Source organism: Mus musculus, chromosome 5, assembly GCF_000001635.26.
Source record: "Mus musculus strain C57BL/6J chromosome 5, GRCm38.p6 C57BL/6J".
NCBI lineage: Eukaryota > Metazoa > Chordata > Mammalia > Rodentia > Muridae > Mus > Mus musculus.
In genome coordinates, this window is record NC_000071.6 from 109,542,669 (window position 1) to 109,563,980 (window position 21,312).

Consider the following 21,312-nt stretch of genomic DNA (forward strand, 5'->3'; position numbering starts at 1 on the left):
ACTTACATATAATAAATAAATAAATAAATCTTTTAAAAAAAAGATATTTGTATGGAATGTGCAAGGTGCACAGATCAGTTAAGGATGAATTCTTGCTTCTTGTTGAGCAGGTAAAAGACAACTGTCTTTTTGATGACTTAACTTGATCAATAACCAAATGGTAATACATCTTCATTCATGCCATATCGAAAAATTGCAAAGATGAGTTTTGAGGGTTCTGTAGCCAACAAGACTTAAAGACTATGTATAGCTGAATCCTGGCTAGAGACAACACATTATTCTTAAAGAAATGTAGATGTTAATAGAAGTTAATACTCATAAAAGTTAATAAAAGAATAACAGAGAAAAAAAGACAGGATGAAATTTGAAGCACCCTGTACAGATACTGTCAAGATGATGAAGGACCAGCTAAGCAGAGTTAAAAGGGTGAACTGGCTGGGCAGTGGTGGCACAGGCCTTTAGTCCCAGCACTTGGGAGGCAGAGGCAGGTGGATTTCTGAGTTCGAGGCCAGCCTGGTCTACAAAGTGAGTTCCAGGACAGCCAAAGCTATACAGAGAAACCCTGTCTCAAAAAAACAAGAAAACAAAACAAAACAAAACAAAACAAAAAAAAAAAAAAAAAAAAAAACCACCACCAACAACAACAAAAGGATGAACTGTTAAAGTAATAGAAAACAGGAAGGAAAAAAAAAAACCAACACAGTTCTACAAAAGGAGGTAATGTTTCTAGGATGAAAGTCCAACAGAGTCACATACTACAGTTAACTCAAAGTACGGACTGGAAATGGCCAAAGCATTTGACAATATGTAGTTACTAATTGGATAGATCCTGTAGAGAAGCACGGCAAATTCTGGATTGAAACTATAGAAAATGAGAAACAAAGAAGTAAACTCAGGTGATTATATTAAGGCCTCTTTAGGCAGGCCCCATTCCCAAGAGCAGTTAGACAATACAAAACTAACTCTATGGTTTGTTTTTTTATTTTTTTTTTATTTTTTTTTTTTGGTTTTTCGAGACAGGGTTTCTCTGTATAGCCCTGGCTGTCCTGGAACTCACTTTGTAGACCAGGCTGGCCTCGAACTCAGAAATCCGCCTGCCTCTGCCTCCCGAGTGCTGGGATTAAAGGTGTGCACCACCACGCCCGGCTTCAATGGTATTTCTGTACACTTTTTGGTCTCATTTTGATTAGTATGGGCAACCTTGTCTTATTGGTGCTTTGCTTGTTTATTTTTACTTCCATTTGTGAGTGTGTGTGTGTGTGTGTGTGTGTGTGTGTGTGTGTTTCTTGGTTTATTTACATGTGTGTTTAAAGAGAATGAAAGAACATAAAGGTGAGTGAGTAGGGATGCAGAGAGGATCTGGAAGGAATTAACAGAGAGAAAAAATGGTCAAAATATATAATGTTTGAAAAGACATTTTAAATAATAAAAAATAAGTAAAGCCAGGCAAGAAGTAACAGGGTAAATGTCTAACCATTAAGGTTGATAGGACTAGACACACTTCAAAAATGGCTTTAAAACAGAGCCAGTAAGGCTTGCTAATGGGCCATTTGTAGTGTTTTAGGTGGATAAAGGATTACAGGCTTATGGCATAAACAACCAGAAAAAGGGAGCTGCTGCACATAGAGATGGGGCAGAGAGAACAGAACACAAATCCAGCTGGTCCTGTGACTAGTCCCATCCTGTATTCAGTGAGACTTTGTGTCCAGTTCTTTTCTCCTACAGTTCAGATGTTTTTTCCCTTAAAAAAAAAAAAAGAATAGACAGACAGATAGATATAGTATATAGACATATAGATAGATGATAGATAGATGATAGACAGACAGATATAGTATATAGACATAGAGATAAATGATAGATAAAATTGATTCTTTTATAATTTCACATTATGCATCCCAATCACAATCATTTCTCAGTCCTTCCATGTCTGACTCCTCTTGTGATGCTCTCCTCTCAACAAAAATGTCTACTTTGTGCTATCCATACACTCACTGGAGCATAGGCAGACTCTCAGTGGTCTACCACTTGAATAGAACTGAGTCATTCCCCTTCCTCTCCTCTTCCAGAAGCCATCAACTTGTACAAAGCCAACCTCAGCATTCTTATCATACTTTCTAAGAGTTCTCTTTGATGACTTCCTGTTTAGGCTGTTATCCATTCCTGGGGAAGTGGTTGGGTTGGAGAAAAGGGTATCACAGAAGCGATTTATGTCCCTCCCTCTCAACAGTACATCATCAATCATCACTATCACTGCAAAAGTAGCTTCCTTGCTCTTTACAGATAGTAGGAAAACAGGTCACGGGCTTCTACATGTTTTCTGGCATAGGCCCCAGCTGCTGTAGGACCATAGAACCAGACAAGACCCTTGGAGGCAGCTTGGACTATGCACATCAACTTGGCCTCAAGTGGTAGTGCAAAGCACTCACATCAATATGCCCCCCAGAGTCAGCACAGCCCACTGACATCAACGTGGTTTCAGACTGCAGCCAGACCATGGACATCCACATATCCCTTGGTGTTATAAGGGGCCATGGACATCTACTCAGACCTGATTCAGATACCATCATGGCTTCAAGTAGAAACACTGCCCACAAAATCAACTTGGCCTGCGGCCGCAGCACAGACTGGACATCTTCACAGCCCCCAACTGTGGAAGAACCAGACCTGACTGTCAGCAGCAACAGGACCAAGACATTGCCCTTAGAGCAGTGTAGGACAGCCAGATCAGTATGGCCCCCAGTGGTAACTGGGCCCTCATACATCAACATGGCTTCAGGTGGCAGCACAGGCCATTCACATCTGCCTGGTCCTTACTGCCATGGCATCTCCAGTTCAGCCTCTCTTCACAGCATGCAGACCTCTCCACTTCTCTTTCTCTCCCATTTTTCTACCAAATACTTGTTTATGGTAGTGGCACCCTCTTGCTTGCAATTCAAGGAGGCAAGTTGGCCTGTCTGCTTACACATTTTTTCAAATTACTTCCTTGGGAGTTGGAGAGAAAGCCTGGGATCTTCCTGGACTTTGTTGTCCAATCTGTGTAATGATATGGAACAAGGGCTTTCACCATGCCAAGTACCTTCTCATTGAATGACCTCAGCCTGACAGTATTGTTTATAACCTCTGAGAAATTTACATGCTGCCTAGTTTTTGTTTTGGTTTTGGCTTTTGATTTTTCTTAACACAGCCACAGCCACAGAGTGACAGTGTCTTCATGGAGACCCCCTCTGTTAAGACATAGGTCAAGATGACTGGAAGCTCCGAATTTTGGTGTCCCCATTGTTGGAAGCAGCCAGGACCATCACTGTATTTTCTAACCAACATGATGACACTCACAAATCGAAACAGCACTTGGGAGGCTGAGGCAGGAGATTCTCCTGAGACTAGGAATGTGGGACCAGATTGGGCAACACAGTCAGGTGCTATTTCTATATTCAGATGCAGCCAGAAGCCAAGCATTCAGACATGCCCAGCCCTGGGCGACACCAACATGACATAGTCTTCAGCTCAGATTGTAGGGCTGGCAGACACCAAATTGATCAGCCCTCTTGAACAGGCAGGGCAAGATCAACAGCCTCTGTGTGTGTGTGTGTGTGTGTGTGTGTGTGTGTGTGTGTGTGTGTGTTTGAGGAACATTCTGAAACTTACACACCTTATTTTATGTAGCCTCTTATCTTTGCTGTGCTGCTGTCATCTCAGACTTGAGGGAAGAACCCCTCCAGGCACCTGTACATAAGAAGAAAATGACTCAGAAAAGATTTCCTTTTCTCTAACGCATGATTTACTTAGACCTTGTATGTTTCAGAGAAGCAGTGAGATTAGAAAAGAGTAAGTGCCTAGGGCCATATAGAAGGAATGACAAATGGCCTTAGAACTCGTGGAATGAGGTTACCACAGCCACATGAGTGAGCCTCGATGTGGCACAGTGTGGACTCTGTGTCCTGAGGACGTCATGCTATTATGGAGTTCTGCTCTGCCCTCACATTCCTTTTAATCTAAAAATTATATGAAAACTCTAAGGGGGCTTCCAATCCCTCACTAGGCAGTATCTTTGGCACTTTTTGGTGAAAGTATTTCATGGCCACTGTGTTTGGAGTCCTCTTCTGGCAATTTGGACTTTGTGCAATTTAATCAGTAAATGTGGTTCTCAGCAGGATGGGCATTTGACAATTATCACTGAAAAATTTTAAAAAACTTAGAATGAATCGTAGCTGTATGCGTACCAGTGACATAGCTCTACTTCTTCCACATACCTCCTGCCTGTCCTTTAGAGAAGTCCAAAGAAATGGCGGTTCAAATCACTTGATGTTCTTCCAGAGGATCTGGATTTGATTCCCAGTACCCATACAAAAGCTAATACCTGGATAGGCAAAGCTGTCTTCTGGACTCTGCGCACACCTGACAACCTCGTGATCCACACACCCATACTGAACAGGCAAAACATTTGGAGACAAAGAAAACCCTGGGTTCCTCTTTTTTCAAATGGAGCCACAAAAGTGTCAGGATCATACAGTCAATCAGAATTACCCGCAAGCAAATATTACAAAAATGCTCTCATTTACATAGAGAGAATTGAGTGATGGGAAATGACAAGCAAAGTTGCTCACCACAACCTTAAAAAGGTAGATTCACAGCTGGGCATTGTGGTGAGAACACATACTTAATGTTTAATACAAAAGGATAGGTGGATCCTTGTAGGTTCAATGTCTGATTGGTCCACACAGCAAAACCAAGGCATTTTGGGCTTCCAGATCACATTAAGAGACCCTGATTTTGTTTTGCGATTTTAAGATTTATTTTTCACTTATATGAGTACACTGTTGTCTTCAGACACACCAGAAAAGGGTGTCAGGTCCCATTACAGATGGTTGTGAGACACCATGTGGTTGCTGGGAATTGAACTCAGGACCTCTGGAAGAGCAGTCAGTGCTCTTAACCACTGAGCCACCTCTCCAACTCATATCTTTAAAAAAACACACAGAGAGGTCCTGTCTTTAAAAAAAAAAAAACAAGTAAGAAAGAGATAGAGCACTTCTTTCCAAAGGCTACACACTGACTAAAAATCCTTACCAGTAGATGCAGTTGTACTTTTTTCTTTCTTTCTTTTCTTTCTTACTTCCTTTCTTTCTTTTCCTTCTTTTCTTTCTCTCTCTCTCTCTCTCTCTCTCTCTCTCTCTCTCTCTCTCTCTCTCTCTCTTTTCTTTCTTTCTTTCTTTGAGACAGGGTTTCTCTGTGTAGCCCTGGCTGTCCTGGAACTCACTCTGTAGACCAGGCTGGTCTCGAACTCAGAAATCCGCCTGCCTCTGCCTCCCGAGTGCTGGGATTAAAGGCGTGCACCACCACTGCCTGGTGTAGTTGTACTTTCTAAATAAAATGCATGTAGCTTTCCAAACATATTTACTTTATTTTAGTTTTTAAAAGATTACATATACAACATTCTGCCTGCATGCATGCCTGCAGGCCAGAAGAGAGCACCAGATCTCACTGTAGATAATTGTGAGCCACCATGTGGTTCCTGGAAATTGAACTCAGGAACCCGGGAACAACTGCCAGTGTTCTTAACCACTGAGCCATTACTCCAAGACTATTACTGCTGTTCTAATCTCCTTGGTGTCTCTGGTTTATTTTCTCATGAATGTTATCTTGGCATGATAAAGTTTGACCTTACACTGCACTCAGAAGGGACACACATCTGCAATGACATGCTCATATTGGATGTTAATTACTAAAACTTGTATTTGGTAGTCAAAGACTTGTCTCTGTATTTAGCTGGAACTATGTGTGTACACAGGATGTTCTGCTCCCTGATATCTACCTGCTTCTGCCCTCCTACCTGAACTTTGGACTAACAGTGGGCCACCACCATGACACGCACTTTCTTCTTTGTGTCCTGCAACCACAAACAACTAAGTGCTCGCTAGGGCATTTTATAAACTATGCCATTAGCTTGGATGACTCATGACATCTGACATGAATTTTAGGTGGATATTTCGAGGCATTGTTCTATTGGACTGGATGGAAGACACTGGCCCTGGGTCGCCAAGCGTTTTCTTGAGTCTGAAAGTCCTCTGGATGTGCACTAATCTTACAGGAAATCGGGTGTCTGCTTCCTTTAACACTGAGGCTGGGTTTCTGTTGAGAGAGGAGCTCTGTGGTGTGGTGACTCAGCTCTCCTCCCACTCATAGACGTGAAGCCCCCAAGGCACCCGTGGGAGAGGACGGCTCAGATGCGCTGACTTCTTTCATCCACAAGGTGGCACCGCTCACCCGGCCTCTGTGTCCTCAACTGCATCAGGACAAGCATGTGACCTTTGGTCAGAGGGGGTTTTTGATGACACCGCTCCTTTGTTTCCCAATTTGTGGTGTGTGACCACTGAGCCCTGCTAAGTGTTCGTTCACTCTTCTGGAAAAACATTGCTGTGGTCAGAATGGAGAAATGTGATGTTTTAAGTTCTGTCATTCGTAAGAATCAAAAGTTGTCAAAGGGCCATTTTCTATTGAACAATATTCAATTTACATATGCGGCAAACATGCAAACATGTACACACATGTACACATGTACAAAAGTACACATGAACACACCTGTAGTGGCTATTCCTGGTTGTCAACTTGACTATATTTGGAATGAACTACAATCCAGAATTGGAAGGCTCACCAGTGACCCTTATCTGGAGGCTTGGAGATCCTTATCTGGATCTTGGTATGGAGATCTTGAGCCATAGTGGCTATGGATTCCAGAAGATTGAATCTCCGAGTTCAAGGAACACACCTTTAATCTGGGCTACACCTTCTGCTGGAGACAATATAAGGACATTGAAAGAAGGGAGTCTAGCTCTTGCTCCTTCACCTGCTTGCTGTGTGAGACTGAGTAACTGCTAGATCCTTGGACTTCCATTCATAGCTGCGACTGAACAATTGTTGGGAATTGGCTGCCGACTGTAAGTCATCAATAAATTCCTTTACTATCTAGAGACTATCCATAAGTTCTGTGACTCTAGAGAACCCTGACTAATACAACACCCAACACACATGTACACATGTGCACATGTAACACTAACCCTAACCCGAACCCCTAACCCTAAACCTACCTGACCCCGACCCTGTTATGTTCATGACGTCTATGCATACTAATGAGGAGTATGCTAATGAGGGGACAGGGTGTGCATGTAAATGGACCCGCACATACTAATGGACCCTATGCAAATGAGGTGGGGGTTCTCAGAGAAAAAGCAAAATTATAACAAGTGGGTGGGGCTATGCTAATGAGGCGGCATGTGTTAATGATGCCCGTGCATACTAATGAGCTTTATTCTAATGAGTCGGCCTTCCTGCAGAGAAAACCGAAAGCATAACAGGTGAGCAGAGCTATGCTAAGGAGATACCCGGACAATATCGAACAGCTTTATGCTAACGAGTGGGCGGGACACGCATGTCAATGAGAACAAGAGGAAGAGTGTGGGAAGTGGGCTTGTCTCACACTGGAAGGGGGGGGGGGTCCCTAAACAGGAAGTGGGCTTGTCACTCTCCTGAGGGATCGTGGGAGGTCAGCCTGACTGTCCACCGAGTCGCCCACCCCCGAGAGCCTTACTGCGTGTCCCGGGGTGAAAAAAATGTCTCAAACTCTTTATTCAAAAAAAAAAAAAAAACCCACAAATATAACGCGCAGCGCCCTGTGCACAGTAGGGCCGCAGGCCACGGGGAGGAGGCCATGCCCTAAGCCCCCGATGTCACCTGCGGCCTCGGGAGGAAGCCCTTGTAGGCACATGTGCACCGTTCCCGGGCACACAGTAGGGTGTCACAGCTGCTCCAAGTCATCGCAGTCATCGTTAGTGAGGCCATAGAGATCCATGATGTCGGACAGACCTGGGGTGGGCGGGCCTGGGGTCAGAGCGGGCAGGGTGATGGTGGGCGCTGCACGGAAAAGTGGGCGTGTTTGGGCTCGATGGTGGCAGGGGGTGGGCGGTGTGGGGGGTGTGGGAGGGGGTCTGGGCGAGAGTGGGCGGGGCCAAAGAAATGGCAGGCAGGCGGGGCCTGGATTAGAGGGGCAGGGCCTAGGTAACAGTGGGCAAGGCCGTGATGTAAGGGGCGGGGTCTGGGTGAAGGTGGGCGGGAACAGGCGTGGAATAGGAAGATTGGGAGAGACCCCGGCCAGGCCAGGCCAGGCCAGGCCAACCTACCCCAGGCCCCACCTCAGAGCCGGCCCCTCCCTTCCCACCCCACACCCACTCACCTGTCATCATCGTTGTCCCCGTCCCCCCACCCCCACCCCCGCCATGACCTCCTCGGGGACAGGGTGTGGGTGACTCCGCGAGGCCACGCCCACGGCGACCATGCCCACACACTGTGACCCGGGTCACCTCACTCCGCCCACTTCCCATAATGCCTGAGTTCAGGCCCTGCCCCTCGACCCTAGGGGGCACCCTTGGATGATCCTGCCCACGCCCCATCACCCAAGTTGCCTGACTACCCCCACTCCCTATAAAACCAGGGCCCCCGCCACAACCATGCAGGCCCCACCCACTATGACCGCATTTCCTGTCCCCACAGTCACTTCCTGTTGCCCTCTCCCTACTTCTCACATCACTTCCTGTCCATCCAACTTCCTCTTCTGACCCTGCCCCAGGCCCCGCCCAGCACCCCCACCCGCTCTGACCACATTTTGGTCACGCCCACTGCAACACCACCCGCACCACATGCCCCGCCCCCTCAGCCACACCCACCCGCGGGGTTTGTGCCTGCTTGCACTGCTCCTGTGCGGGGTACTTGTCCATGCTGAAAAAGGCATCAAAGAACTCACCTGCCAGGCTCAAGCGCTTCAGGCCACAAAGCGTGATCCGACCTAGGGGTCAGGGGTCACAAGGGTCACGCACAGGGCGCCCCTGCTGGGGTCACCCGTGACGACACCTGGTGTAAGGGGTCAAACTGGGGTCACACACGGGGTCGCCCGTGTTGTCACCTGGGGTCAGGGGTCACCCACAAAGCAACCTGAGCTTACAATGGGGAGGTAGTGTCAGAGGTCACCCTGGAATTTACAGGCTAACCCTAGGGGTCAGGAGTCCCCCACAGGGTCAGAGGTTGCCCGTGGCCGGGATCCTAGCCGTCTGCTCACTGGGCTCGGGGCGAAGAGGTCGAGCACCTGGTGCGTGAGGTGGCAGAAAAGGAGGAGCTCCATGCCTTGGGGGGCCATGTGCCAGGCCTGCTCCTCATAGAACTCGAGCTCGACCACCACGCAGCGGAACCAGTACTCAGTGCTGCGGGGGTGGGTGGGGTTGGGGGGTCAGAGGTCACGGGGGCGGGTCAATGGGCGGGGTCACAGTCAAGGAGTGGAGGCAAGGGGTAAGGGTCAGAGATCATGGTGTCTGTGGGCAGGATCAGGGGTCAGAGGTCAGCAGGGTCACGGTGGCGGGGTCATGAGATCAGGGTCAGAGTTCATGAGGTGGGGGTCATAGCATCGGTGGTTGGGGTCAGTCAGCCAGGATCAAGCGGGGGGGGGGGGGGGGGGGGCGGAGACAGAGCATCCTATAGGCGTGGCCATGTCAGGGTGAAGCCAGAGTTGGTGGGCGTGACCACAGAGAAGCGAGGTAAGGAGCAAGCAGGAGGCATGGCTGACTGGGGCACCGCCCCTCACGTGATCTTGTCCTCCTCTGAGAGCAGGCACCACATGAGTTCAGCATAGCCCAGCTTCCTGGCACTGCACAGGGGCTGCGCCCTGTGGGGTCAGGGGGCGGATTGTCACAAGGAAGTGGCCAGGTTGGACAGGGTGTAGGGGTGGTGATGACGTCACAGGGAGTGGGGGTCAGGGGTGGGAGGGGCCTGCAGATGACGTCATAAGGAAATGGACGGGGTCATACAGGAAGTGATGACATCAGACAGGAAGTGGGGGCAGTGATGACACCACAGGAATTGGAGTCAGTGGTGGGAGGGGACAGAAGTCACGTCCTCCCCAGACCCCCGCTCACCTCCCAGGCTGCTCACTGGGTGACAGCACCGGAGAGAGAAGACGCAGTCTATCATCCAGGAAGAGATGGCTGCAAGGGCAGGGCGGGGTCAGGGTGATGGAGACCACGCCCATTGAGGCGGAGGCCACGCCCACTCCACACGTCAGGCCACAACCACCTCCCCCTTGGTGTGCCTGCCAATCACGAGGTCCAATCACCAGTTTGTGGCCAAGGTCGACCTCCCAGGCCCCGCCCCTGGCCCCCGCCCACATGAAGCCCCACCCACATGCCAATCATGAAGTGGTGGTCGCTGTCCCTGCCTCCTCAACCCGCCCTCTGACCCTGCCTCCTGTCTCGAGACCCCAATCTCGAACCCCCGCCCTTTACCCTGAGTCCCACCCCTGACCCTGCCCCCACCATTCACCCCAGTCCCCAGTCCCCGTAGCGCTCGAGGTCTCACCAGTCTATGGCGAGGTCGCCGTCCAGGTCGAGCTCCCAGAACTTGCAGTAGATGACATAGAAATGCTCACAGGAGAAGAACAAGAACGAATGTTATGCGGTTGATGTCTGGCTGGCCTGCAGGGGACAAGGACCAGGTTCAGGACACGCCCACCGACCCAGGGGTGTCCAGTGGAGCACTTCTGGTGTGGGGCACGCCCACATCTGCGCTAAGTCACGCCTACCTAATTGTGGTCACTTCCTGTTGCAGCTACTCCCTTGTAGGACACACCCACTTCCTGTCCTTGACACACCCATACCCCAAGATACGCCCATACCCTAAGACTGCCTACTGCCTGGCTAATGGACAAGGACTCATGAACGACCACTTCCTATGTTGGACACGCCCACAACCAGGCCCTGCCCATCCCTGGGAGGTCCTGTCCAAAGACAGAAAACCTCTCCCACAAGAAGTCCAGAAGAACAAGCTTGCCCACATCCCGGGCCCCGCCCACACCTGCAGGAAGCAGCTGTGCCTCAGCTCCTCCCGCAAGATCATCCCAGACCATGACTGGTTCACTGTGTAGAAGATCCTCTGAGTCACATGGGGGAGGAGCCGGGGTCACAGGGTCGGAGGTGGAGCCATGGCTATGAGTGTGGCCTGGCACTAGGGGCGGGGCTGTGGGGAATTGGGCAGGGCTAGGGCGGGGCCAAGGCAGGAATCAGGTAAAGTCTTTATGGGCGGGGCCAAGGGCTATGGGCGGAGTCTGGGCAGGGTCAGAGGGATTCATAGTGAACCTAACAGCTATGAGTAGAGTCAGGGGCATGGTCAGGGCAGTCAAGAGATTCACAGAGCACCTGAGGTTTGGCCTGGGACTGTGTGGGTGTGGCTGAACGCCAGGTGTTTGTGGCCTTGGATTATGGGCGGAAATCTCAGGGCTGTGAGCGGGGGGGGGGGGGGGGGGGGGATCTCGGGGTCTGGGCATGTCCCGTGGTTGGGGGCGTATCGGGGCGTGTCCACTCACAGTGGTGATGTAACGCTAGTGGAACTCCTTTGCTGCTTTCAGGAAGGCCAGGCCCCGGTGCGAGTTCACCATGTCCTGCTGGGTTGGGAGGGGTCCGTGGTCGGGGGGAGGGGGTCAGTGTTCAGGGGGTGGGGTCACGGGCAGGGTGGGCGGACACAGGGGCAGGGACAGGAAGTGATGTCAGGGAAAGGTCCGTCACTGTCAGACAAGGACACCACCAGACTATGGGGTGTGGCCCGGGCATCAGGGCAGGGCCTGGGTGAGTTGGGCGGGGCCTGCAGAGAGCACAGGAAGCAGAGAACACAGAGGAAAAGACAGGAAGTGACATCACTTACAGTCACAGGGGAGTTGCCAGCATGTGTGGGTGGGGCCTAGATCCCAGGGCGGGGCCTGGGCGAGGTGGTACTCACCACCCGCAGTTCTGTCCTCCCTTGGTTCTTACCCTTTCTCTCCCTCAGGGCCACCAGGACAGCATATTCATGAAACTCGTTTACATACCTGCGAATTCTTGAGGTACATTTGCTCATTGCCCCGCCCAGATGGATGGGGAGATGATGTCACCCTGATGTTACCCCCACTAGACGCTGGGATGCTCCTCAAGCCCCGCCCTTTCTGGTCAGGAATTAATGATGGCTGGCCGCATTAGCATAGCATTTGCATTTTATTTGAATATTTGTGACCACATTTGCATACAGACAGGCACAGGATTTGTGAGTTTGAATTATTTAAAGACAGGAAGTGACCTCAGCCTGAAGTATAGACTGGCAGTGACTTCAAGGTCACAGGGTCATGTAGCCGCTGTCGCCCACCATGAACGTGGCCCCGCCCACTGACACCATGGCCCCGCCTCCCGGCCCCCTTGGCTCGAAGCTGGGTGGCCTTGGCACGGTGCAGAGGGAGGTGCCGTCCTCGGGCTCCACCCTCTTAGCCTTGGTGTGGATGAGGTCATCTTCCTCCTCGGTCCTGGCTGGCGGGGCTGTGGCCTGGGCGTCCGCAATCCAGGCCTGCAGCGAAAGGGGTTGTGTGTGTGGAGGGGGGGGGTGGAGGGAAGGGGGTGGGGGGAGGGGGAGGGGAGCGGTGCCTGGAGTCAGGCAGTGGCCCGTGACGCCTGTCACTCCCATCATCCCCCTGCCTCATGCCCTCACTCTCCGGGGACAGGAAGTGACCCCCCACAGCGATCCTGACCCCCCCCCCCCCCCCGCGCACCTGGAAGTTCCCGTGATGCTTCTCAAAGAGTCCAGGGAAGGAGCCGCTGGGGTCAGGGACGCAGGGCAGCAGCGCATCTTTCACCCTGGGGTTCAGGGTCAGGGGTCAGGGTTCACCTGACACCCCCATGCCATGCCCCCGACCCGAACATGACGTCATCACAGTGGTGACGTCATCGCCGTAGACATCGCAATTACCCCACCATGACCCCATGACTCCTCGGAGACCCCTCACCTGCGAAGCCTCAGGGCGGCCAGGAGCAGGGACAGTGTCAGCAGCGCTGCTAGGCCGCAGCCCAGGGGCAGGAGGGGCGGGGCCAGGGCCGGGGATGGGGCGGGGCTTGCGGTACAGGAGGCTAGGGGGGGAAGGTGGGCGGCGCAGGGGTCACCTGTGAGTCGAGTGGCGTGGTGACATCACCAGGGGCACCGCCCACTGCCCGGCAGTCATCCGGGTCACCAATGATGTCATCGCCACCACGCCCACCCACCTGTCAAGCATCCAGGAGCCGATGAGTTCATCTTACCCAGACCCCAACCACCACCCGCCTGTCAGTCACCCAAGTGCACAGGATAATGTCACTGATGATGTAACCCTCGATCACTTCCAAGCCCCGCCCATTCGCTTATCAATCATCCCTGGTATCAATGACGTCATCGCAGGTCACGCCCACCCGTCTTTCAGTCACCCAGGCCCTGCCAACCACCCACCCGCAGTGAAGCCTTGACAACCCCAGGCCAAGCCCTCACCCGCGGATGCTGCCCCGGAAAGCCTTGTCACCGCTGTCCACTCGCTAGGCTGCGCCTCCAGGCCATAGTGCGCGGCCCGGGGCGACGCCCGAACCCGGAAGTCATAGCAGCGTACGGGGTCGAGCCCGCCCACTGTCAAGTCACAGCAGGGCCCTGAGGTCGTCTGCGGAGAGGGGGGGGTTGTAGGGGGTCGGAGGTCACTGGAGGGTTCAGAGGTCACAGTTTGGGGCCAGAGGCGAGAGAGGTCGGGCTGAGGCGGGAAGGATTCAAATGTCATGGGTGGGGTCAAAGGCCATGCATCTATTGTTAGGGTTGGAAAACGCAGTGTGCGGGGGCAGGAGGTCGCAGGTGGGGTCAGAGGTCACGGAGGGGCCGGCCCTGCCCCCCATGAATTCACTCGCCTGCCAGGCGTCCTCATCGTCATTGCTCTCCCGGTGCTGCACCTCGTAGTCCAGGCCCAGGTAGGAGTGGGCAGGCCAGGAGACAGTCACGTCCCCGTCTGGTGTCCAGAGCAGCGTCACATTCCAAGGTGGGCGGGGCTTCACTGCGGTGGGGAAGGTGGGGGTGGGAGGAGCTGCTGTGACCTCATTTGGCTTAATCCACACCCACCGAGAGTCTGGGTGTTGTGGCGGTGACATCACTTTCTGTCCCACCCCCGCCTGTTTCATGAAGGCCATGCCCATCGGGATGAGGGAAGGGGCGCACTTCAGAGAGCAGGACACGCCTACTTCCCATTCCTAAGAACCACTTTCTGTCTATGCTCCGCCCACCGGAGTCCAAAGGCGCAGCTGTGACATCATCAGAGCACTGCCTAACCCCTGGAGCCCAATTCCGGTATCAAAGACCAACTTCCCGTCTAAGCGCCGCCCAGTTCCTGTTTGCCCCACTCAGTGGGAGTTGAAGAGACATCATCAGGCAACTTCCTGCGTACTTCCGCCCAAGGCCCCGCCCCCTCCCTCCATGTCACGCCCACACCACTCACGCCAGGCGGACGCGCGCTGCCTAGCCTTAAACACCATGGCCCCGCCTCCGTCGCGCAGTGCCAGCTCCAGCAGCCCCGCCCTCGCCGCGGGGAGGATGCACCCGGAAGTGACACCAGCGCCGGACAGGAAATATCGCGGGCAGGGTTGCAGGGCGCCAGTGCCATAACTGCAGAGTCGGGGATTAAGGGGGAAGGATCAGCTGGATGGGAAGTGATGGACCAGAAGTCCCGCCCACGAGCATCTGAATTTCAACACCTCAAACAGAAAGTGATGGGCAGAAAGGAAGTACCGCTCCTTCCTGTCATTCATCAGAGTCTGAAAGGAAGTACCGTCCCTAATCATTTGTCAATCATTAATTAGACAGGAAGTCCCGCCCACTCTTTCAGGCGTTTAAAAGAATGAACAGCAAGTGAGTGAAGAGGAATGAGAGGAAATCCCGCCCCCTCCCATATATCATTCAATGATTCCGACAGGAAGTCACAGACCAGAAGTTCTGCCCCGCCCCCCTTCACTCACCGGAACTCCAGGCTCAAGTTGGCGCCGTGGTGGTCGGGGCCCGAGCCCCACGTGACCTCCACCGTCTCCAGGTCATGGCAGACGACTGTGACATCACCTGCGGGGGCAGGGCGGGGATCAGGGGAGCAGCCCGTGACGTCAGCGCGTTCCAGAAGAGCCATCGCAGCCATTTCCCTGACTCAGACCCTTGGCTAGGGCGCTGGGAGCAGGCCGGGCCTCATTTGCATATGCACTAGGCAGGGGAAGACAGAGGAAGACATTCTGGCTCGTACGCAAATATAGGGAATGAATATGTAAACGAGAGGCCCAAGAACTGTAGCGGTGGGCGACACCTCATTTGCATATTCACAAACAGAGAAAAGGAAAAGGATTGGGGGCTCATGAATATGGAAAGCGCTTCTCGAATATGCAAATGAGCAGCTAGCAAGTCGGAGCCTCATTTGAATATACATGATCGCAAAGAAAGCGGTAGGGAAGCGGGGCTCACCACTATGCAAAGCGACCAATGGATACACAAATGAGCAGGCAGTGAACCAGAGTGGAGATGGACTGGGGAAGCATTCTTTGCATATTCATGAGGGGAAAAGGATGGAAGACTTTGTGGCTGGTGCATATGAGAATAGCAGTATATGATGAGGAGCGGGCAGATTCAATTTCGGAGATCTGAGGTCTCATCTGCATATTCATGATCAGGGACGTTGGAGCAAGACGTTGAGGCTTGTGCATATGTAAATCGTGGGGAAAATATGCAAATGCATAGTGATCCATATGGACAGGGCATCAATTCTATATTCATGAGGGGATGGAAGACAGAAATACATCGCTCATGAATATGTGTATCTCCCGATGGATATGCAAATGAGAAGCGATGAGTGAGAACTCGGTAGGGGCGAAGCGTTATTTGCATATAAGCGGGAAAGCTGTATATGAATATGCAAAGAAGGAGCGGCCCAGAGGCCTTATTTGCATATTCAGGAGGAGGAGCGAGATTGTGGCGGCAGCACTATGCTAATGAGGTCAAGGCGGGGTTTAGGTCTCATTTGCATATTACTGAGGAGAAAGCGCCGAGCGTAGGGGGGGAGGGCGGGGCTCATGCATACGCAAAGATCAAAATGAATATGCAAACGAAGCGCTATCCGATCGCCCTTAGGAGGGCCAGAGGCCTTATTTGCATATTCATGATGGGACGAAAAGCAATGATGGGACGAAAAGCAACTTGGTAGCTCTTGCTCGGGCCCCGCCCACCGCGGCGATTGACAGGCAGCCCCGCCCCCGCTCACTCCTCACCCCGTGACGTCACCGCCGCCGCCGCCGCTGCCGCCGCAAGGAGCCGAGGCAGGAGGATGACCGCGAGTGCCCATGCCATGTCGCCGGCGGGGCCGCGGACGCTGCAGTGATTGACAGCTGGTTCGGTCCGAGCCGGTCCGAGTCGAGGGCGCCCAGGCCGCTTAGAGCCGAAAACGGGAAGCCGGGGGCGGGGGTTGGGGCGACGGGGCGGGGCCACGGCAATAAACGGATGCGGCGACTCACCGACATGGGCGTGGCCCGGCTTCCTCTTCCCATCAATCACCCGGATAGGGGGAAGCGGGGGGGGGGCGGGGGGGGGGGGGTGGACTCCGCGTGCGCCCCGACCACGCCCCTCGCGGCCTGTCCCCGCCCCCAAACCTCCAAGGCCCCGCCCCCGCCCATCTAATCTGCCCGGCTCTTGTGGTGCTTTTTAAGGCTTACTTGTAAATAATAAAAATTGTGTGTCTTTTATCCAAAAACAGAAGGGAGGTGTTGCTCCCATATGTCTGTTCCTCTCTACTTCTTTGTTCTGTCATTTGGTTGCACATTGACCTCACCAAGATGGAGGTGGCTGGCCATCGTGTGACTTTCTGTTCCAGGTCACTTCTGCTTCTCCCTTTCCCAGTCTCTAGGTGGCCCAGCACAAAAGTAAATCGCTTTGTTGAAACTTAAATGGTATGTAAATATTAGATAATAGTGAACATATCTTTTTCTTTGTCTTAACAAAAGTCGTACTTAATCATACAAAGATTTTAAGTAATATACAAATTTGAACTTACAAACAGGGCAGCACTGTGCATTGTTACACCAATTACTAAAGTTTGGTGGAAAATGGTTTCATTCATAAGGACACAAACCTGAAGATGTTGAGAACCGGGGATCTCAATTGAGAAATGGCTACCATCATATTGACCTGTGGTTTTGTGAGTAAGCCATGTACTTAATTAATGATTAATATAAGGTTACCCTACTTTCTGTGAACAGTGACACCTCTAGGTGCGTTGTTCTTGTGATTTTGAGGCCAGCCTGGTCTACAAAGTGAGTTCCAGGACAGCCAGGGCTACACAGAGAAACCCTGTCTCAAAAAACCAAAAAAAAAAAAAAAAAAAGAAAGAAAAGAAAGAAAGAAAGAAAAAAGAAAGGGCACTGCAGCCCTTCCAGTCGGCACCAGCTCCGGGTCACCTTGTGCACAAACTCTGCAGACGGTCCCATGGTCCCCAGAGGACTCTCCACACAATCTTAGGATCACTGGTGAGTGGAACAAAACATCTGTTCCTGCTGCAGACAAACCTCAATTGGGTCATCGATCTGCAGGGAACGAGGTTCCAGTACTTACAGGCAAGCAAGGAGTTGGCATGGATAACAAATAAATATGGACACAAGGGAGTGTGTATCTGGATTATTTTCTCAAAGCAAGCACCAGTCTTTTTGTTTGGTTGGTTTTTGTTTTTTGATTTTTTTTCGAGACAGGGTTTCTTTGTATAGCCCTGGCTGTCCTGGAACTCACTTTGTAGACCAAGCTGGCCTCAAACTCAGAAATCCACCTGCCTCTGCCTCCCCAGTGCTGGGATTAGAGGCGTGTGCCACCACGCTCAGCACCAGTCTTATAATACAGAAGAAAAACAAGAAAGCTGATGGATACATTCATCAAGGTACACTGTTTCTTAACACAAAACAAAGAAAATGCATACATAAAAAGATGGCGGGAGCCAGGCAGTGTTTACAACTGAGAATAGGAACAACCCTAATTAAGATCAGCTAAACACAGGAGCCAGGTGAATGCTCTGATGCAATGCTAGTCTATTGTTAAACCCACCACCAGGGCTCCTTTAGTAAATACCTGATTATCCTATTCCTCTGGGCCTAGTGAACAACTTGCACCAGGGGAATTCCATTTTACTAACCCTTTCATGAATAATACCGCAACCCACCTATTTCCTAGGCCATTGTGTATTCCTGTTTATGGATGTGACTTGGCTATTGTTTTAAGTAATTACTATGCAGACTAGCCTTGAGCTTTTCTAGCTCTGTTCTAGTAAATAGTAATGCCTGATTATTTTCACTGTCTCTACTAGAGGTAAATTTGAATGTTACTGAATAGGAAACATTCTTACTGAATTGCAAGCTCAGGGTAGGCTTCAAGGACTTTCTAGGACATTGGAACACTGGTAGAGGCTTATCTATATGTCAAAATCAATCCTTAAAGGCACTTAAAACAATACAGAAAGAAAGCACAGGGATCCATACACCAGACTAACTCGGGGACAGGTTTTGAGTGTATGTGCTATGGGAATGCCAAGGTTCCAGGAGGCTAAGTTTCCGTAAAACTCTTTGCCTCATGACTGCTTCCAGGCTTTTAGGCCTGTCATGCAGACTTCACTGGAGTGGATGTAGCATGTTCCAAAACAATCTTGATGGGCCTGTGACAGCAGGAGCAAGGACACAGGAGCCCTGACTGACCAGCGGTCGGGTTCCTTCTGATAGGTGCTGGTATACCTTGGTTTCAAACACACCAGACAGCCCTATGGTCCCCAGAGGAGACACCACTTCCAGGCACTGTAACGCGACCAGGATCTTAGGATTCCAGGATCCCAGGATAACAGGAGCTTGGTCACACCAGGATCTCAGGCTCTCAGAGGAAGCTTGACTGCCAAGAACTCTGACACACCCAGAATCTCAGGTCTACAGGAGCCCAAAATCATAGAGAAAGCTGGACTCTGAGGAGTCCTGAATCAACCGGGATTATAGGAAGGACAGGCTCCAATCAGATATACTGAGGGCAGCAAGCACTTGAGATAATCAGATGGCAGAAGGCAAGCATAAGAACAGAAGAACAAAAACCAACATTACTTGGCATCATCAGAACCAAACTCTCCCACCATAGCAAGTCCTGGATACACCATCACACCAGAAAAGCAAGATATGGATCTAAAGTCACTTCCCATGATGATGGTGGAGGACTTTAAGAAGGAAATAAATAACTCCCTTAAAGAAATACAGGAAAACTCAGGTAAACAGCTAGAAGCCCTTAAACAGGAAACACAAAAATCCCTTAAAGAGTTACAGGAAAACACTACCAAGCAGGTGATGGAATTGAACAAAACCATCCAGGATCTAAAAATGGGAGTAGTACTACTTTTAATATTCTATCTTTGTTTTGTGCATTTGGTGTTTTGATTATTATGTGTTGGGAGGAATTTCTTTTCTGCTTCAGTCTATTTGGAGTTCTGTAGGCTTCTTGAATGTTCATGGTTATGTCTTTCTTTAGGGAAGTTTTCTTCTATAATTTTGTTGGAGATATTTACTGGTCCTTTAAGTTGATAATCTTCATTCTCATCTATACCTATTATCCTTAGGTTTGGTCTTCTCATTATGTCCTGAATTTCCTGGGTGTTTTGAGTTAGGATATTTTTGCACTTTGCATTTTTTTTTATTTTTGTGTCCATGTTTTCTATGGAATGTTCTGCAGCTAAGATTCTCTCTTCTATCACTTGTATTCTGTTATTAATACTTGCATCTATGGCTCATGACTTCTTTCCTAGGATTTGTTGTTGTTGTTGTTGTTGTTTCAAGACAGGGTTTCTCTGTATAGCCTAGGCTGTCCTGGAACTCACTTTCTAGACCAGGCTGGCCTTGAACCCAGAAATCCACCTGCCTCTGCCTCCTGAGCGCTGGAATTAAAAGGCATGTGCCAACACGCCCGGCTTTCCTAGGATTTCTTTCTACAGTGTTGTCTCCCTTTGTGATTTCTTTATTGTTTCTATTTCCATTTTTAGATCCTGGATGGTTTTGTTTAATTCCATCACCTGTTTGGTTGTGTTTTCCTGTAATTCTTTAAGGGCTTTTTTTTTGTTTCCTCTTTAAGGACTTCTACCTGTTTAGCTGTGTTCTCCTGTATTTCTTTAAGGGAGTTATTAATGTCCTTTATAAAATAGTCTACCAGCATCATGAGATATGATTTTAAATCCGAAGCTTGCTTTTCCGGTGTGTCGGGGTATCCAGGACTTGCTATGGTGGGAGTACTGGGTTCTGATGATGCCAAGTAGTCTTGGTTTCTGTTGGTAAGATTCTTACATTTGTTTTTTGCCGTCTGTTAATCTCTGGTTTTAAGATGTTCCAGCTGTCTCTGGCTGGAGCTTGTTCCTCCTGTAAGTCTGTTAGCCTGTGTCAGCACTCCTGGGTGACAAGCTCTCTCCTGGCAAAACCAGTGCAAGAGGGCTACAGGACAGCCCCACCTCGTGGCTACATTTGTAGCCTGTAGAACTCTATTCTAGAAGTTCTGTTGCCTGTGCTCTCCTGAGCAGACCAGCCTTAGATACCAGAAAGAAATGGCAATCTTCCCTGAGTCCTGGGGTCAGAGCACTTCCTGGAGGCAAGCTCTCCTCTGGCAGGGAAGGTACACAGAGGACTGAGGATCAGCTCCACCTCCTGGCTGAGGATGAAAGCCTGTAGGACCATGTCTCAGAAGCACTGTTGTTTCTGTGGCCCGTGCTCTCCTGCACTGACCCGCCTCAGAGAGGTACCAGAGAGAAAACCAGCATGATTTTCTATACTGCCCGGGGCTGACAGTCTAAGCATAACACTGCTCACATTGGAATCCTGCTACATTGATCACTAATCAAGGAAACATTCTAAAGTCAGATTTTCATTCCCTCCTCTCAAGTGACTCTAATTTGTATAAAGGGGATAAAAAACTAACCAGCACAATATTTTGCGTATGCAGATCAAATGAATCTATGTGGGGTATGTGATATACAATTCACAAAGAAGATATTAAAAGGTAAAAAAAAATAATTAAATTAAATTAAATGGTAAAAGGAACTTTGATGGAAAAAACATCTGGGGAAGAAAGAGGTGGATAGATCTTAACAAATAGGTGAAGGATTTGAAAATACTTGCACCCCATGTAAATGCTCATCAAAAGTAGACCTTTGCTGAGGATGTGCTCAGTAATCAAGTACAATTCACCAAAAGGATATTCAGCACCGTGTTGCACCAGACCAACACACTTACTTCAGAGCCAGGGATGTGTGACAGTGGGCAGAAAATGGAGATTACATGTTTTATAACTCTAGTGGAGTTGATCCTGGTGCTACCAAGCCTTTGATTAAAGATATTTATGTTTTCTTTCAACAAATTTTTAATCAAGTGATGTAACATCAATATAGTGTACATC

General features: G+C 50.2%; 1 protein-coding gene and 1 long non-coding RNA gene across 10 annotated transcripts; both read right to left on the reverse strand.

Annotated features, from left to right (window-relative positions):
• Positions 1-5,908: 5,908 nt before the first annotated feature.
• Positions 5,909-11,318, reverse strand: Gm8493. 2 transcript variants are annotated; one of them, XR_880564.2, is made up of 6 exons: positions 10,891-11,318; positions 10,396-10,511; positions 9,957-10,025; positions 8,795-9,706; positions 6,653-7,860; positions 5,909-6,414 (listed from the first exon to the last, which is right to left on the reverse strand). It is a non-coding gene; the product is annotated as a predicted gene 8493 (long non-coding RNA). The 2 variants fall into 2 exon arrangements; XR_880565.3 differs by lacking the exon at positions 10,891-11,318 and adding an exon at positions 10,619-10,879.
• Positions 11,319-12,040: 722 nt separating this feature from the next.
• On the reverse strand, positions 12,041-16,460 carry Crlf2 (cytokine receptor-like factor 2). 8 transcript variants are annotated; one of them, XR_003955683.1, is made up of 8 exons: positions 16,137-16,460; positions 14,850-15,081; positions 14,333-14,499; positions 13,752-13,894; positions 13,351-13,513; positions 12,839-13,091; positions 12,605-12,689; positions 12,041-12,402 (listed from the first exon to the last, which is right to left on the reverse strand). XR_003955683.1 is itself a non-coding variant. In XM_011249547.3 (8 exons), exons 2-8 carry the CDS (start codon positions 15,017-15,019, stop codon positions 12,178-12,180), a joined length of 1,107 nt encoding a protein of 368 aa, XP_011247849.1. In that variant the 5' UTR covers positions 15,020-15,081; positions 16,137-16,460; the 3' UTR covers positions 12,041-12,177. The 8 variants fall into 8 exon arrangements, 4 of the variants coding, with proteins under 4 accessions (XP_011247849.1, NP_057924.3, NP_001158207.1 ...); XR_003955682.1 differs by having other exon boundaries at positions 14,850-14,946; positions 16,137-16,454; XM_011249547.3 differs by having other exon boundaries at positions 12,839-12,992.
• Between the last annotated feature and the right edge of the window lie 4,852 nt (positions 16,461-21,312).

What these genes read in the sequence shown, in the direction of transcription:
- Crlf2 (NM_001164735.1), bottom strand. Translation starts at nt 16,215, where the DNA reads ATGGCATGGGCACTCGCGGTCATCCTCCTGCCTCGGCTCCTTGCGGCG. An exon ending in TTCCGGGGCAGCATCCGCGG is followed by an intron (nt 12,993 to 13,350) that starts GTGAGGGCTTGG and finishes CTCGACTCACAG; the next exon opens with GTGACCCCTGCGCCGCCCAC. An exon ending in GCCGCCCTGAGGCTTCGCAG is followed by an intron (nt 12,690 to 12,838) that starts GTGAGGGGTCTC and finishes CCTGAACCCCAG; the next exon opens with GGTGAAAGATGCGCTGCTGC.